Source organism: Cibotium barometz, chromosome 22 (genome assembly GCF_041138505.1).
Source record: "Cibotium barometz isolate CiBa-2024 chromosome 22, ASM4113850v1, whole genome shotgun sequence".
NCBI lineage: Eukaryota > Viridiplantae > Streptophyta > Polypodiopsida > Cyatheales > Cibotiaceae > Cibotium > Cibotium barometz.
The window spans coordinates 48,107,773-48,121,181 of NC_141067.1; the positions used below are offsets into that span (position 1 = coordinate 48,107,773).

General features: G+C 37.9%; 1 protein-coding gene across 1 annotated transcript in view; it reads right to left on the reverse strand.

The window, feature by feature from the left end:
* Positions 1 to 1,170: 1,170 nt before the first annotated feature.
* Positions 1,171 to 13,409, reverse strand: part of LOC147626678 (MADS-box transcription factor 50-like) — a 67,469-nt gene continuing 55,230 nt past the window's right edge. The window contains exons 2-3 of the mRNA XM_086816851.1: positions 2,003 to 2,081; positions 1,171 to 1,224 (exon numbers count right to left, since the gene is read on the reverse strand). Of these exons, the coding sequence (XP_086672977.1) occupies positions 1,171 to 1,224; positions 2,003 to 2,081 (133 nt within the window). The remainder of the gene's footprint in view (positions 1,225 to 2,002; positions 2,082 to 13,409) is intronic.

A 13,409-nucleotide genomic window follows, 5' to 3' on the forward strand; every position in this document is an offset into this window, starting at 1 on the left:
CTATAAAAACATGTGGACATCATTAAGGATAAAGTGAAGAAGGCTATAAAACCTCTAGGCAAAAGCTTGGATGGTTTATGGGAATCTTATGAGCCGTTAGATTAAGATCAAGATCAAGAACTAGGGTTCAATACCAACGTTTTCAGAACAACTTCTACAAAACCCAAAAACCACCTCTTTTTTTTTGCAAAACCACTTTCTTCAATTCTTAATTCCTTAATAATCAAGCCATATGGATGTGATTTACTAGCAGGGCAAGGGCTCCAACCTCCTAGTCTTGGATTCTAGAGTCAATTTCCATAATCGAGGGCCATAATAACTATTTATTGATTTTTTAAAAAAGAAGAAGAAGAAGAGATGAATCACAAAATTCACCCTCCTATGCTACGTGGGGTTCTACATTTTAAAAAATAATTAAAAAATGCTTTAAAAAATAAAATAAATGCACCGACTCATCCGCCTGCTGAAATGCTCGTCGCCGCCAATTAATTATTTTCCCCTCATCCACCTGGTGATCACCTAGCCTCCTACTGGCAGCATTACATCACCTCATGCGAATGTGGCATGCCATCTCCATTGTCTATGTAAGCGCTACTGCCATACGCTTTCTTATAAAGCTTTTGGTTAATCTTAATTAAGCTTTAAATCTAAAAACGCTTTACTATTCTTTTGTTAGAAAAGCATTTCATCTCCAAACCTTGTATACCTTCTATCTCTAAGGTGTAACCTCTCCTTCATCACTTATTTTCTAACACTCCCCCTTAACTGTTGAATTCCTATCAGCATACATGTATTGGGTCTACACTCTTGCTCATTTTATAAAGTGGTCCACCTCACTTTGAATCTTGGCTACAATTTTGACTTTGACTTGAGTCTTCACACTATTAGGTGGAAAAAGGGTTACAAGTATGGGTGAGACTCATGCTCTCATTACTCCCTTTTAAATTGGCATATATGAGTCCTACCTTCCTTCCTAGGAAGTAATAATATCCTTTTCCTTCTCTTTAGTCTTATCATGTCTACTTCAACTCAAAGTCCATGCTAGGAGTCTTATCATGCCTAGTGGGAACACCTTTCTAGGTTTATAATTTACTAGTGTATTTTCTCATAACCTTAGCAACACTTCTATCTCTAAGGTGCATACACCCCCTCATTTCAAATTACCCTTGATCACTTACTTTCTAACAAAATAGTCATATCGCCTCTATAGTGTCTATTGACTATCTTAAAGAAAACAAAAACAAGTGTGCAAAGACTTCTAGCTCTAGGGTTTTTATCTTTAATATACACATATAACTCAAGAACTTCTTAAAACTTATTGGTTGAAAAATTTATATAGCATTTTGTACATAATATTAAACTCATTGTAGAGTAGCTAGTACTTTTCTAGTTGTTTTTACTACAAAATATCAACCAAGCATAAGCTGAGGTTCCATTTCAAAGTTGGGGAAATTTTATGAAATGTATATGGACATTTTTACCAAACCAAAAGGCATAATAACATACTTCAAATTCAAACTTGGAATTATTGAGATCAAAGAAATGAGTTAATGTTATTCATGTAAGATGTTTATAGTATTCAGACATGGAAATATTAATGTTATTCATATAAGATGTTTATAGTATTGAGACATGGAAATATTACGTAATATGATAACTAAAATCCATATAGCAAGATGAGTTTTAAATTGTTCACAATTTTAGAATCATTTTAGATAGAATATGCACAAAGTTAAATATTTCTTAAAAATTATAAGCCTTCAATATCCAAATGAGAACACATGCACTCATATAAATAAATTTAAGCATCAATGATTAAAATTTATATAAATTCAAAGATAGAAAAAAAAACTAAAAAATTTACAAAACTAATACACAGTTTATTTCTAATGGATGAATACAAATTTAAAGATATGGAGGAAAATTTAGAAAATAGAAGAGACTAATTATTATGTATTTTTATAGGATGAAATATAAGTGTTATCGTCTTAGTTTTACCTACCTCGATATCCTCAAGAAGACACTGTTTGGAGTTTTTTTTGTTTGCATGCTCTCGATATCTGTCCACACCATTCGGCACGCTAGAGATATTATAAAGAAATAAATCATTATGTTATGATCTAGTCATGATTATAAAAGAAATAAGTCATTATGTTAAGATCTAGTCGTGATTAAAAAGAAATAATTTAACTAATCTAACAACTTTAGATTTCTTAAAACAAAGGAAAACAAGGAGCATAACCCATATCCATTTTTGATGTCATAAACATGTGCAAATTCACCTCAATACATCCCTGAATTCAGCCTGATGATTGCACATAAATTGTATATCAAGTACTTGTCCCTTTCCAAGCATAGATTTACTGGCTCCTTTTTCCAAATCCCTCAAACCAATCACATGTAGGCATAACATAATCTTCAAAAATTTTCCACATACATGTGACCATTTACATTACATACATCAAGTGACACCAATTCCATCATTTCAAGGTGTCTCTTTATCTCCTGAAAACCTGCTTTTAAATTCCAACAACTCACAAAGAAAAGATGACATATGGCATATCTATAACATGCTCATGTGATTCTAGGAAACTCCATGACTTGCATTCCAAAATCCAATTGAGTAGAAAACAAAACCCAATTACCAGGAACCTTATTGTATTTTTGATGCTTTTATTCCACGATTCTCCAAATCCGGATTCCTCTCATTCTCCAAAACCTTAAAAGGTTTATATAATACACGATTTTCCAAATCGTAGGTAATCCTAATTTAAATATTTAATAGTTTTGAAAAGAGCATGAAATCTTTTCTAATGGTACTTCATTTTGAGTGCTAAGACTTGTACTGTATTTTTTTTAAAAGTGTTCAAGTATATGAATAATGTAGAAATTTGCAACCTTAATATTCTTACTATGTAGGGATAAAAGCATGCATAAACACCTATGATTCAAGATAGAAAATTTTACATAAGTGGAAAGTCCATGTTGTTTTTTAAACTTCACAAAAAACTAAGGTTGATCTAGATTCCATGTGAATCTATTAACAAAGCTTCATAATATCAACCTAATCACTCATGACATAATACAAACAAAAACAAGTATGAAATTTCACCCATGTCATCAATGCGCAAAGTGTATGTATAGTGTATACAAAAAGATATGGCACTTTTGTAAACAAATCTTATTTGATAACCATCAAAAAGCATTAACATGGTACCTCATTGAAAAATTATATTTCTTTGGATAAAAAGAGTTGATATAAGACAATTTAACACAACTTAGACAAATACTTTAAAAGATATTCGATTAAGTGCATGCATAGACAAAGAAGTCTCCCTTTGAGGTTGCGAGTTGATATAAGCCAATTTAACACAACGTAGACAAATACTATAAAAGACATTCGATTAAGTGCATGCATAGACAAAGTAGTCTCCCTTTGAGGTTGCATATGGTTGTTTGATTATTAACTTGACGAACCGAGCTCTCAAAACTCCCACAAGGAATTATGGTGTAGACCAGGTTGTTCAAGGTTTGGACTAGTTATTGTGACAAGTTCAAGAAGAAATATGGAAGGCACAGACAAAGAAAATTGAAGATGGTGACAAACATCATTAGGATAGAACTTTCAAAAAAGAGATTGTGTTTTTTTGAAGACCATGAATCAAAGGCTCAAACATCGTAGGGAAGTTGCTTCCAAACTAGCTCCAAAGAGGAATGACCACTGACTCTACGATCTTATTAAGAAGCTCAATGATGTAGTTTTTAAGCTAGAATTGCCAAGCCATTGGAGGATGCATCTAGTCTTTCATTCAAGAAACTTTGTAGAGTATCACGTAGCACTCTATTGAATGAGGATAAACTTGAGTTGGTGGATGACAAAGGCTTACATGAGGTCATACTACCGAAGAATGTTGTTTTACACTAGTACAAGTGGGTCTAGTCAAACATAGCTCTAGCATCTCCTCAAGTTTTAAAGGGCTACCTAATCTAATAGTCAGTTAGGTTTTATGAGGTTCAATTCTTCACAAGATTTTTCCCATTGTTGAGAGCTTATTAAAAGGCCAAGCAGCTGAGGACATCTATAATGCATGTACGAGAGAATGTGACACCTATGAGTATGCATGACACACTCATACATCGAATAGCAACTCACTTGCAAAGTTTGACACTCCACATAACATGTGGCACTACCTTGTGGTAGTGGGGAAGTGGAAATCAGGTACATGTGGCCAAGAGAACTACTTTTGGCTAACTAGGAGCATTGGTGCATATAAATACGTGGACCCATAGCTAAACCATCATATTCATCTTCTTTTCTCAATGTTGGACTTCACATAGCATTTATATGTAGATGATGAGTGTATAATAGGTTGTAAAGCTCATATTACATCTTGTACTTGAGTTTAGTTTGTACTACTTCTTCCTTTTGCATTATATAGAGTAGTATTTTAGGACTCTTATGTGTGCTATATTTCTACAAATATAGATAAAGAATTTAAGGAGGGGCTAAGGATAGGGGATAATATTAGAGTAATGAGAACAACATGAATTATTGTAATGATAAAAAAATGCAACTTGCCCCCAAGGATGTCCACATCCCTTTGAAGTTTGCATGCTGTAGTCTACCACTTGCTCCATGTAAACACTCAAGTGTGTCATCTTTGGGACATGTAGGTAGTCTTTTTCTACTTTCTTTTCCTTGCCTTGTAAGATGTAGTTTATGGTAATATAAATAATGAATATTCACCCATCGGAGAATGCTGTGAGTTTTCTAAGTGTAGACAAAGGCTACAAATTCAATTCATAACTATTGAATATCTATACATGTTTTGTGTGCCATGAAATTTCCCTACTTCTGTTTTGTGAATAAATGCAGAGATAATGACATTATATTTCTGATTTATTCACTTAGGCTCACCTCAATAAACTTCCATTCATACTTTTCAATGCTCAATAATGAGGTTCTGATCTTCATGGTTATTAATCTTTTTTTTATATCTACAAATATGATTATTGATCTTTACAATGAATTACAAAACTATGTCACATAGTATTTTGGTCAAATATAGAAACTACATTAGGTAAGAATTCTCATTGAGATGACTTCAATTTCAAATTTCATCTAAAACATGCAAGGAAAAATAAGTAAAAATAGGATAATAATCTTGATAGTGTAAAGAAAATATAAATATTATTTTGACCATGCAATAATGGTCTCAAGAACATCTTCTTGCAAGATAAGATAAGATTTTCCATGTTGATTTCTATAGCTCACACACCTTTGTCTAATGTCCTACATATTATTATAGAAGTGTTTACTTATTGTTAATGTTTCAAGGTCAAATTAACTATGGACAAAATATTTCCTATGATAATGATAATGCATCCTTCTTTTTAGACTTATGTCAATAATATCATGATTTTTAGTAGCCCCTTAATTCTATGTCCAAGATTCTGATTCTTAATGAATACATGACATCATGAGTATTACACATTACATTTTGATTGACTTAATTTTATGAGTTTAAAATCACAACTTATAATATTACCATTCCATTGAAGAGATACAATTTTTACATGCACATCACATCATTTTGTACCCAAGTTCTTATAGCTCATGTGCCTTTTTCCAATGTATTACATATTTGTAGTGAAGAGTTTTTGTCAAGGTTAGTGTTCCAAGACCAAAGAAATGATGATATGCTATATATTCTTATACAAGTGTTTTTCTGTGGAGAGGACAACCATTATTCATGGAGGTGTTCTCTACTAATACAGCTAAACCAGGAGAGACAATCTTTCTTGGAGAAACTGTTGCTTCTCCCCTACGAGAGTTCACTAGAGAGGGACCATTAACATCAAAGTGGACCACTGCAACAACAAGTAGCCCAACTCTAGCACCAAGATATTATCCTACACCAAAAATCCTACACCAAAAGTGCAACCACAGATCACACCACAACAACGTTTCTCTCACTATGACAATCGGAGGGTAGGGGAGCCAACTCGGCCTCCCATAAATGCACCTCCTGAAATGCGGGTAACAAGATCTTCGGAGGGGGTTGGTGAGGCAGGTAATAGGGGACCCACACCAATTTGGGATGCATATGGACCACCTTACCAAAGAGAGGAACCACTGAGAGTGAGAGGCCGTAGGCTCGATGATGAGTATTCAAGATGAGTAAGGCCATCAACTCTTAAAAAACTTGTAAAGAAGTACGAGGGGTCGGGAGATCCATATGACCATGTAGCAGCATTTAGGCAAGCAGTTCAAGGTGAGCAAGTGACTGACAAGCATACGCAAATTGAAGGGTTTGGGATCACTCTTGAGGGAAAGGCCCTTGCTTGGTTTCAGGCACTAGAGGCTTCAGACAAATCTTCTTTACAAGTTTTGAAAGAGAGATTCATTGCTGCTTTTCCTTGATGGGGATTCAGCATGACACAGTAGCAAACATCTACTCTTTCAAGCAAGGCAAGACTGAGAGTGTTAGAGACTGTGTAAATAGGATGAAGCAGTACATTAATCGTTGTCTAGAAGATGAGAAGCCCACCCAGAGTCGATTAATTTCTCTCTTCTTAAAAGGACTCAAAAATTCAACACTGCACATGCATCTCTATGCAAAGAAGCATACAATTTCAATGTGTGTTGCCATGATGCTATGGATTTCACAGATAACTTCAAATTCCAAGATGGTACTGGCCCTGAGGTGCAACCTAGAGATCAGTGGGGTGATGACCAAAGTTTAGGGTCTAGCGCACTAGTAAATCCAGACAACATAGCTAACCTAGTCCTAAGGAGATTGGGACAAACCTATCACCAACCCATGCAGCCACAACAACAGCAGCATCAGCGAATGCAGAGTGTACTACCTACAGGTCCTCATCTTTGTGGAGCATGTGGCGGTAACCATAAAACCGAAGAATGTAATACCTTTTCTCCTCTAGTCACAAACCAACCCACAAAGAAGTGGTGCCAGGTCTGTGCTTGGAATTATACCCACACCACACAGGAATGTACTCGCATTGCAAGAATGAGACAAGAACGTTGTCGTGCCATGGAACGTCTATGGTGTGAAACCATGCATAAGAGGCTATTAAATGTAAATCCAGATGCATGGGATTAAGTGCCATGACTTGAGTCATTATATGATGCCTAAGTACATATGTTCATATTGTAAATGAGGTTCAATAAGACGACCTGAGGCTGAGCCAGGTCTCGAAGCCTCTGTACATAAGTATAGTGTGAATCATGGAGTTTTTATGCTTATGGTAGACCTTGTAGTAGGGAACACCCCTCTCAACATGTATGGGAAATGTGAGAGCATGTATGATGCAAGGATTGGTTTTGAAAGAATGCCTTTTCAAGACATCGTGTCTTGGAATGCCATGAATTCAGTTCTTACTCGGAATGAGCAGAACAAGGAGGCTCTGGGTTTGTATGATGAGATGCACTGTTGGAGGCGGGAGCTTCTTCTCTGGCCTGGACGTGCTGTTGGTGATTTGATTGCACGAACTCCTTCAAGGGCTCCATTGATACCTGTTTTCCCCCCCTGTTGGGATTCAGTAGTGCTAAATATTCATGTTCGAGGAAAGTAGTTGTTTCTGAAGGAGGTTCTTCATTTTCATCTTACACCACTTGTCCATCGTCATTGTCATTAGATCTTAAAAGTTTGTCACAAGGTTTTAAAGCTTTGGCCACCATGGGCTCGTTACCTGAGGTATTAGAGCAGCTTGAATATCCGTCAATTAAGAGAGATGTCTCAGTGTGGCCGACAATTACCATGGCATGCTTGTTGCTGATCCCTACTGCTGGTTGGAAGATGCAGATGCTGATGATGGAAGGAGTTTGTTGAAACACAGAGAATATTAACGAAGGCCGTGCTGAGCACGTGTAATCTAAGGGAAAAGCTGAGTGAGTGAGTGGCCGATAAAGCTTGGGAACCAGATTCACTCTCATGGGTTAAGTTCTCTTCAATCGCGTGGACCCATGATGATAAAGGATTTTTCTACAGCCGCTATCCTGCACCAAATTTGGACGGGTCTATAGATGCGGGAACGGAAACCGATATCAACCTCAATCATCAGCTGTATTATCATGTCATGGGCACTGATCAAGCTGAAGACATGCTATACTGGAAGGACTCTACGAATCCTAAGTGGATCTTTGAATCGGCAGTTACCGAGGATGGCAAGTACTTGGTGATGTGCATCATGGAGGGATGTGATCACGTGAACAGGTTGTACTACTATGATTTTTCATCTCTTGCAAATGGGCTACTTGGCTTCAAAGGTCGCGGCTTGCGTGGCATGCGAAGGATTTTTTTTTATAGGAATATCCGAGTATTAAGCTGGAAAAAAGGAAGCGCAGCGTATTTTTAATTTGGGAAACCCGATTTTTTGGCTGCAAAAGTGTAAGATGTGGATGTATGCATGTAGATGTAGATGTATAGATGTGGATGTGAATGTGGAGGTGGATGTATGCATGTAGATGTAGATGTATGGAGGAGAATGTGGATGTGGATGTATGCATAGAGATGTGGATGTATGTATGTAGATGTGAATGTACGCATATAGATGTGGATGTATGGATGTGAATGTGCATGTAGGTGTGGATGTATGGATGTGGATGCATGAATGTGCATGTAGATGTGGATGTGAAAATAGATGTATGGATGTAGATGTGGATGTATGGCAGATACAAAAGGGGGAGATAGGCAGAAAACAAAAAAGAGTGAACCAGAGCAGAATTCGACCAGAGAATCAAAAATTTTGAGCTTTGCTACTGTTTAGGGCATCCTAGGGTTTGAATTGAAGAAGAAATAAAGCGCTATCGAATGATATAATCTTTCAAAATCTCACAATATACAAGGGAAGTGATGTCAAAAACAATACGAATGCTGATTTTGGCGCATATACTGTAGTGAAGCAGGGGAAAAGCGATATGCATAAATTCGCTTCTTTTTTTCTGAGATAAGTAATATTTTGGCTGTTTTGTTACTTACGATTTCAAATAAAAATCGTATCGCCCTTGGATAAATACACTACCCCTTTAAGGCCTTTGGGTAAGTTTTTTTTTGTTGTTTTGGAGAGAAGTGGAATAAGAAAGCATCAAAATACAAAGAGATTCCTGGGATTTGGATTTTATTTTCTACTCGGTTGGATTTTGGATTGCTAGACATGGAGTTTTCTAAAATCACATGAATATGTTGTACATATGCCATATGTCATCTTTTGCTTTGTGAGTTGTTGGAATCTGAAAGCAGGTTTTCACGAGATCAAGAGACACCTTGAAATGATGGAATTGGCAATATATGATATATGTGATGTGAATGGTCACATGTATATGGAAATATTTTGTAGATTGTATTATGCCTACATGTGATATGTTTGAAGCATTTGGAAAAAGAATCAGGAGATCTATGCTTGGAACTGGTCATGCTCTTGACACACAATTTATGTGCAATCATCAAGCTGAATTTGGGGATGTAATGAAGTGAATTGACACATGTACATGTCATCAACAAAAATGGAGATGTCTTATGCTCCTTGAAGAGTTATGTGTTTTTGTTTCCTTGCTGGGATTTTGGAAGCTACTCTCACAGCCAGAAGTCTCGCACTTGCCCAGTGATACCGTCCACGTCACGACAGCTTTTGGTGAACCCGACGTGAAACTGCTGGGGTGAGAGTGTGGTGAAATACACAGGGAAGCTATGGCTGAGAATCCTGAGGGTCAGGGGTTTCATTTTGACCCTCAGGTTATGCAAATGTTTCAGAGGTTTACTATGTATATGCAACAGCAGCAAGCTGCTGAGAGGGGGCAAATTTCCACGACTAAAGCACTGCAGTCAATTGTGAAAAAGGTGGATCAGTTTGATGGTAAGGACATCACAAAGTACCTGCGCAATTACACAAAGGAAATGGAGCTAAACAGGGTGACTGAGGAGGATATGGTTCGAAGCTTTGAGCTGGTATGTGTTCCTGAAATAAGAGAGCGCATAAGAGGATTACAGGCAGCACATGGTGGCAGAAATTGGGAGGAGTTCAAGCTTGCTTTGAAGGATGATTATTTCATGGAGGATTCTGAGCGGGTGACCAAGCGAACTTTCTTGGAATGGGTCACAAAACCCAAAATGGGAATTTCTGCCACAGAGTTGCTAAGAGAGTTTGAGAAGCGCTATGCCCAGCTGTTAAGGATAGAGCGCACAACTTTGGACAGGGAAAAAACAGAGCTCTTCTTACAAGCAGCTGTGGGAAAGATCTCCAAGAGAAACTGGAAATCCTCCTTGAGGATAAGAATACAGAGCAGGGGCTAAAGAATGATTGGAATGATGTCGAGGATGCGGTCACCATGCTAGCAAAGCGGCAACGAAGGAGGGATAAAATGGTGATGAGCTTGGCAACCCCTATAATTGCTGTTACCCCTGAGAATCTACCAAAACCAGCTGCTGCAATCCCAAAGGTAGAAGGGCCGATGGAAGAGCTTATTAAGGGCATGCGAGACCTAAAATTGAAGATGTCTAGGATTGAAGAAAAAGGGCTACCATTAGGGCAGGTTTCTATGCAAAGGCCTCAAAGCAAAGAAGGGTTTACATTCAGATGTATATGGTGTGATGACCCAGAACATGCAAAGAAAGACTGTGTTAGCTATAAGGAAGCCCTTAGAAATCAACTTGTGTTTTTCAAAGATGGGAAAATCCACCTTACAGAGACTGGTCTTCCATTAAGCACAAACTTTGGCAAAGGAGGGATGAAAAAGCTGATTGAGGATATGGCTGCTAGCCATGCCATCTCTATGGTTGAGACAGCAACCTATGGGTTAAAGTTTGGTCAATCAAAGCAGGAATCTGAGAATGATGAAGATTATGAGAATGAAGATTTTTGGCCATCAACAATGGAACTAATTGCTGTTGAGATTCAAGCTCGATGTCAGTGTGAGCCAGCTATGCTATGTGCTAGCAGATTAGGTAGGAACATGTGTGAGACATAAATGACCGTGTGTCCAGCTGGTCATAGTGTGTGGACATTAGCTAGGGTTAGTAGAGTGTGGACACAACTCATTGTGTGTTGTGTGGATGATGGATTAGTGCATTATGCTTTGTGTGAGAGTGGACATGGCTTCCCTCTATGGTTAGGATTTGCAATATACATTAGGGTTTGCTCTTGTGTGTGTGTCTCCTCCCCTTCTACCGTTCTTTCAACATGGTATCAGAGCCTTGTGCTGTTTATTAGGGTTTATGAGTGAGTGAAGAGAAGAGGGAGAAGAAGCTGTGAAGCTTGGAGCACACCGAATCTTATCAGATCTGAAAGCTTGGCCTAACGGGTAAGGTCTTCTAAACATCCTTGAGCGGATTGCAGGTGCAACAGGCAAAAGCAAAGCAAAATAGAGCAAATCAAAGCAAAGAAAAATTCTGGTTTTTGAAGCTTTCCATTAAGCTTGGGAACATTGATGTATGGTGGAAATACATGTGATTCTGGCAAAAGACATATGTATTTGACAAAGAGGGATGTATTGGCAACCCATATGCAAGCCTTGAACAAAATTTGGAGCAATTTACATGCATTTGATTGAGTGAAATTACTGGTTTTTTGAGCTCTCACAAAACAGAGAAGAAGAGGCCCAAAATTGAAGCATTTGGAGTGTAATTTGACTAAAATTCAACCAATGGTGGATTGCACATGTACCTAGGTGTCTTGGGGACTTATTACTATCATCAATTGACAACACAAACCTTCCCAAATCCCCTAAATGCAGGCGGCGTAGACTGCAAACAGAGAAACAGAGCACATTTTGATCTTTTTGGCTACGAGGAGGTCGATTATTACTCGGTTGCTTGATACATTTCAAGTTTTCTTTAGCAATTTGATGGAGAAGAGGGCTATGTGATTTGGTTGGTCAATGATGCTTAATTGAGCTGGGAATGAGCTTATTAAAACAGGCTGTCCACTGGTTGTAGAGAAACAGAGCATTTTTAATTGAGCAATTAATCTTTGGTGTTTTACAATTGGACAAATTCCTCTTACATGATGGAAACTATTGCTAAGCTAATGAATGCCTGGTTGCTCAATTTGGACAAATATTGAAGGAATTAGAGAAAATTTTCTACTGGTTTTTCTGGTTTTTCCAAAAACAGAGAAAGGGGTTTTAAAAAATTGATATGTACACATGTCAGATGGTGTTGATACTCAACATTGAGGTTGATTAGGTGTCAATGCAAGTTGCCCATACTTGATTGCACCATTACATTGTGATTTGGAACCTTGGAAGGCGTGTCAATTCAGGGTATTCTAGACTGCGTGAGTCAGTTCATCTGGATGATTATAGGTTGATTTTCTACATCAAATTTGGAGTTTGTTGGCTAGCTTGGAGTATCTGGAACATTCATTGGAGTGTGGTTGAGCTGAGGAAGGCTCATTTACAGATTTGAAGTGTGCGGAAGGTGTATGCATTGAGCAACATGTCGGATAATCCAGTATAGATTGTTGGTGAAAAGCTGGATAGGAAGAACTTCCAGGCATGGAAGTACAGGATAAAGAGTTTCTTGAAAGGAAAAGGATTTTGGAATCTCATTACAGGTGCTGAGCCAGAGCCTGAGCTACCTCGGCAACCTACACAGCAGCAGCTTATTGCTCATAAGCAATGGTCAGAGAGAGCATTCAAAGTGCTGCATTATTTGTCTATAAGTATTTCTGATGCTATGCTCATACACATTCAGGATGCTGAGAATCCCAAAGATGCATGGGATACTTTGGTCAAGATGTTTGATACAGATACGAGTGCTCGCAAGTCTCAGTTGCGACAGCAGATACACAATGTGAAAAGGAATAAAAGGAGCATACATGATTATGTGCAAGAAATCAAGAAGTTTGCAGATGCATTGGCCACAATAAATGCCCCCATGCCTGATGATGATTTGGTGGATATTACCTTGCGTGGTCTTGGCAAGGAATACAAATCTTTTGATACGTCTATCTCAGTGAGGAGTAAAGGTTTACCCGACTTCGATGAGTTGGTTTCACTCTTGTTGGTTGAGAAATCAAACTCAGTGATTGGATGCATAGCTTATGTACATGTGCCTGACGAAAGAAGAAGGAAGTTGGATCCTAAGACAGAGAAATGTGTATTTTTTGGATATGCACAGGATCGAAAGGCATACAAATGTTATAACCCACAAACTAGACAAGTGGTCATCTCACGAGATGTTGTGTTTGATCAGCTTGCTAGTTGGTACAAAGCAAAAGATGAAGGTGTCATTGAGTCACTTGTTGAGGCTGATGTACATGTGAACTTGCCACCACAAGCAAGTTCTAGTTCTACTACTATGTCTGGGCCAGCAGAAGCTGAGAGTAGCTGTGTACGTCCATGGTCAGGACGTTTGAGGCATGAGAGTGTGAGCACTGGGAGTAGTGCT